Raw genomic sequence first — 5,826 nt, forward strand, 5'->3', positions numbered from 1 at the left:
AAATTGAAATATTATTGATATAAGAATGTATTGGAAGCCAATATTATTAAAGTGTACGTTTTGAACGAATCGGAACGAGCTGTAGAATCCCACGACCGAACGAAAACATCCGGAAACGAGTCAGCACGCGTAGGTGAGAGAGCGTTGGACGAAACAGGTGAGCGGCGATACCAGGGCGCTTTATATAAAGACGGACGAAAGCATGCAACCCATCCCATTTAGGCTGAGGTGCAAGAGCCTGACGGAGGTAGTAGGAAGGACCCCGAGTACTCGATCAGGAAAACACGAACTCCCAACAAGTTTATCAACTCGACTTCCTCGCTCGCTCCCTGTCTCAAGTTATCGAAGGAAATAAATAATCAAAGCACTTTGAGACTTGCCTTTTCGAGAGAAGGTGTGTCTGACGTCCTATTGTTAACCGATAGAAGAAGAAGACTCTACAACAACAACAACATTATGATGTCTCGCATCGTCCTCAATCTCGCCGTAGTCTTCGTGTGTCTTCTTGCTCTCTCAATGCAGGTTCACGGTAAGATGACTACGCCTCCTTTTTTTAATCTCCCAATGGAATAAAAGAAAAAAAAGTTTTACAATCGGTTTCATAATCGATTATATTATATTTATTATTATTTAATTTTTTTTGGAAATGTTCATCGTTGTCTTCTAACTGTATATATGTCTATGCTTCTTTTCGCTTTCCATGTATCTTTATAAATTATCCAGTTGTGTAATATCATCAACTGTTAGTTTCTTTTCTGTTAGGGTTCTACTATAATAATTATTTGCCCATAAACGTAAAGTTGTTCAAAGTTATTTATAGGGTTTTAGCATTTAATAACTTACTCATATCTCTAGCTCCCTCAGTGAAAAAGCATTTAAAAAAACACTAACATACACACAATATGCATATACTTATATATATATATATATATATATATATATATATATATATATATATATATATATATTATATATATATTTAATATAATCACATAACTGAAACCAGGTGAATAAGTTCCGTAGATTCCCTACCCAAGCGACACATACAGAACCTACAATATGATCACATTTATATATATATATATAATATATATATATATATATATATATATATATACGATATATATATATATATATATATATAAACGAACTCAAACTGCATCGGGGGCTTGTTCTCTCTCTCTCTTTCTTCTTACTTGTAACGATAGCTACTCACCAATCTTAAAAATTTCCACATAACTAACTGGTGTCCTACCTTCCACAATAGAACTGTGATGTTTACTTATGTATGTATTCATTAACACTTACGTGTCTATTTTTAATTACTTATGTCTAAGATAACACTACCAACGTACATACGCGATGACATACATACACATGAAATTCACGGCAATTGGTTCAACACCATAATTATATCACAATTGTAAAACATACATTATAATAATATAATTATTCACGACATGCTTTCAATGTCTTTTACTGTAATCCAACAGTGTACTATGAAGATAAAAATGCCAATAAAAACACTCATTTACATTTTGCAACCATATATTTCGGACACTTCTGTGTCCGAAATATATGGTTCCATATTCTCTGGAAACTTCAATTTCAATTCAATGTTGGCCTTTGTGGGTTTGTTCCGTATGAATAGGGTTTATTTTAATAATAATAATAATAATAATAATAATAATAATAACGTTCTAAGAGGTCCAGAATAATAAAAAATGTTGCGAGTTCGTGTATAATGTAAAAATCCTTTACAAAGCTTTCGAACCCTTCCCTGGGTTCATCTTCAAAGAAGGGTTCGAAAGCTGTGTAAAGAGTTTTTCAATTATCCACGAACTCGCAACATTTTTGTATTATTGTGCGCCTCTTATAACATTATATATACTCTCGCGATAGAAACTTTTCCCAAATAACAATAATGATAATAATAATAAACTTCAAATAATAATAATAATTATTATTATTATTATTATAATTATAGTCTTTTTATCGCCACAACATTGTATTTTACAACCAATTATTCAGCACAGTACTCTATCACATAATGAGGCAAGTGTGATGCGTATCGAGTTCCAATACTTCATGATTAGACCTGCCAATCAAATTTACAACAGAAATTTGCAAAAAACACAAATTGTTTCATACAATAACCCTTATGAATATACTTAACGAGATTGGAATTGAAATATCTCAGTATATTACACCCGTGAATATAACATAAATAAACGTATCAGCATTTCAAAGCTTTGAATAAGAAAGCATTAAGAAATACAGCGTCAATCTCTGGAGATTCAAGCGCGGCTGAGGTTCCGAAAGGCAAGAAATCTTGTCATTTTTACACAAGTGACCCTTTCTGGTCACTTCCGAGTGACCTCCTCTTGGTCTTGACTCTCAAAATAAATAAATCAATCAATACATATGTGAAAATAAAAATCTATTGAGGCTTTCAGTGCCAAACGGAAACAGCAAATGGGTATGCTCTGTTTTTTCATTTCTTCACAGGGATTTCTTCTCTCTCTCTCTCTCTCGTCTGAATACTTAAATCAGAAAAAGTTTCAATGTAGACTTGGGTTTCTCTCTCTCATGTCTCTTTCATTCTCTTCTCTTTCTCTCTCTCCTCCTCGCTCATGTCTCTCTCTCTCTGTGTTCGCTTGATATACTTGGTTCGAAAATTTTCTCTGTAGACCTTGGTTTCTCTTCTCTCATCTCCTCGCCTAGATACTGAAATCAGAAAAAATTTCAATGTAGGCTTTGGTTTCTCTTTCTCTCTCTCTCTCTCGTCTGAATACTTAAATCAGAAAAAGTTTTAATGTCGACATGGGTCTCTCTCTCTCTCTCGTCTGAATACTTAAATCAGAAAAAGGTTTTAATGTACACATGTCTCTCTCTCTCTCTCTCTCAATCGGGGGATATTCCACTCGCCTTTCAATACATTTTAAAACGTTCCAAACTGACTGGTCCGTCTATGACCCGTAAATTGTAACGATATCACAGTTTTTTTCATAAATCGTCTACTTCGTTTTTGCCCTTATGACGTCACGACTGAATATTCAGAATTATACCGTCAGTAATTGCTATAAAATATTTACCAAATTTATAATTAATAATATTAATTTAATGACTGTATCGCCTATCGCTGATGCCACTTCACCACAACCTCTACTATAGCCGCTGCTACTACCACCACTCATATAATTCAATAACAAGCAACAACAAATATAACAAGGCGTCATCCGATCACCAGCTTACTCGAGGCCCATGCTAAATTCTACGGTCAAATAGCGCATTTCACCAACGAAAATTAAACTAAATGCGCTATAAATAGAAATAATTATTCTGTACTGATTAACATGCGCATTATTTATTATTTACATTTTCATTCGAATAAATAAATCATAAATAAGCTATCCTAAAATTCCTGTATCTTTAACTCAACGCGAAACATCTTTTTCAGACTTATTTTTATGCTTTTCCATACGTCTTTCCTACCCCCCCCAAAAAAAACAAGAACAAAAAATCAAGAACAACAACAACAAAGTAGTTTGTAGGCTTACTCCCCGAGTGAGCGAAAATAACAACATAAACAATTAGTGTAGCTTATCACAGCAAAAACCACAACAGTAGTTTATGCAGCCTGTCAGAGCAATTTTATTTTGGTTGTAATTCTCAGAGAATAGAATAGAATACGAAATTTAGGCCGCAGGCCAAGCGCTGGGACTTACTAGGTCATTCAACGCTGACAGCAAAATTGAGAGTAAAAAGGTTACAATGGTGTAACAGACAGGGGTTAAGGAAAGTAAGATGGAAGAAAGAATATGAATGGAGGTACAGTAAAAGAAATTAAAGGGGGTTGCAGCAGCTAGGGGACTAAGGAAAGGACGCTGTTAAGTACCTTCAGTAATGCCTACAGTGCACCGTATTTGAGGTGCAGTGACAGCACTACCCCACTACAGGAGTAATTCTCAAACCCACCTACCAATCTGGTAGTCCGAGTTCGCTCCCCGCTGCTGCCAACGCGGATTCAGAGGAATTTATTTCTGGTGATCGGAAATTCTTTTCCCGATATAAAGCGGTTCGGATCCCACAATAAGCTGTAGGTCCCGTTGCTCAGTAACCAATTGGTTCCTAGCCGCATAAAAAAAATATATAATCCTTTGGCCCAGCCCTAGGAGAGCTGTTAATCAGCTCAGTGGTCTGGTTAAACTAAGATAAACTGAACTTAATGGATTCCTACCTAATGTCTACGGGAACAGCAATGCCCTCTATCCAATAACAATGAACATAGGGTCAATGAGCCCTTATATCCGATGGGCTTCCTTTGTTTTTGTATTAAGTCGACTTAATGCCCATAGTAGGTAGGCTCCTTCTTTAAGGTTTTAACTGGAAATGTGATTGCTTCTGGGTTTTGACGATTGAAACCAGGAAGAAAGTACGTGCCACTGTTAAATTTTATTATTTTCTGTAGAAATGAAGTACATCCCACGTTTGAAGTTTGACTTATTTGCCGATAAAAAAACACTGAAAATTAAGCATACTAGTTTAAGTTTTTGACGGTAAAATCCACTGAAATTAACAGAGTTGAATTTTTTACAATAAAAAACCACTGAGATACAGTATATACCATGGTTAAAGTTTGATTTCTTTGACGACAAAAACCACTGAAAATTAAGTGTATAAGTGACAAAAACCTCGGAAATGAAGTATATATAAGCTATGGTTAAAGTTTTTTACGATAAAAACCAATGAATATTAATTACACACGACAGTTAAAATGTAACTTTGATTGCCAAGGCAAAAACCGGAGTTTAAATGATAAAACCAAAGAATTAATGACATTTATACTGAACGATACCATTCGTTTTATCAAACAAAACATGGTATTACCAGTTCATGCTACCCTTAACTTTAACAAAACATGACATAACTATACTCTGTTTTTTTCCATCTGTCCATCCGCCTGAGGTGTTTGTGTATGGTAAGACTGCGTCCCGGGCTTTAGAAAGTTACATTCAGCTTACATTCAACAATAATAACAATATCCTATTTCGAATATTAACGGTGTAATTCGCACAGTAAATTATTAAAACACTTTTCAGTTGCAAATGGATACCAAGATATCCTTTTATTTACCTTAAAACTAACACATAGCGTAACTATTTAAAGCCTGGGACGCAGTGTTACCATGCGCGACCACCACAGGCGGATGGACAGATGAAAAAAAAAAAAAATTATAGTTAGTGCTACCCTTAACTTTAACAAAACATGACAATAAATAGTCAATACTACCCTTAACTTTAACAGAACATGACAGAAAAAGTTAATACTACCCTTAACTTTAATTACCAAAACATGACAATAATAGTTACCGCTACCTTTATCTCACAAAACATGACACATGAAAATAAATAGTTAATACTACCCTTAACTTTAACAGAACATGACAGAAAAAGTTAATACTACCCTTAACTTTAATTACCAAAACATGACAATAATACTTACCGCTACCTTTATCTCACAAAACATACATAAATAGCTAATGCTACCCTTAACTTTATTTAACAGAACATGCCATTTTACTTTATTTAACAGAACATGGCCATTAACAGTTAATGCTACCCTTAACTTTATCTAACAAAACATGACAGAAAAAGTTGAATGTTAGCCTTAACTTTATCTAACAAAGCAAGATATACATAGTTAATGCTACCCTTAACTTTATTTACCAAAACAAGGCAGTCACAGTAAAGTCATGGAAGTATTCTGGTAAATGCTGATAATAAGGGATGTCACTCGATCACGATCACAAGAACTTATCCATAC

The 5,826-nt window shown here is 34.4% G+C and overlaps 1 protein-coding gene across 1 annotated transcript in view; it reads left to right on the forward strand.

The window, feature by feature from the left end:
* Positions 1–204: 204 nt before the first annotated feature.
* The window catches only part of LOC135210056 (uncharacterized), a 129,746-nt gene continuing 124,124 nt past the window's right edge, over positions 205–5,826 (forward strand). Inside the window, exon 1 of the mRNA XM_064242848.1 lies at positions 205–529. Within this exon, the coding sequence (XP_064098918.1) occupies positions 457–529 (73 nt within the window). The 5' untranslated portion in view covers positions 205–456. The remainder of the gene's footprint in view (positions 530–5,826) is intronic.

This window comes from Macrobrachium nipponense, chromosome 39 (genome assembly GCF_015104395.2).
Source record: "Macrobrachium nipponense isolate FS-2020 chromosome 39, ASM1510439v2, whole genome shotgun sequence".
NCBI lineage: Eukaryota > Metazoa > Arthropoda > Malacostraca > Decapoda > Palaemonidae > Macrobrachium > Macrobrachium nipponense.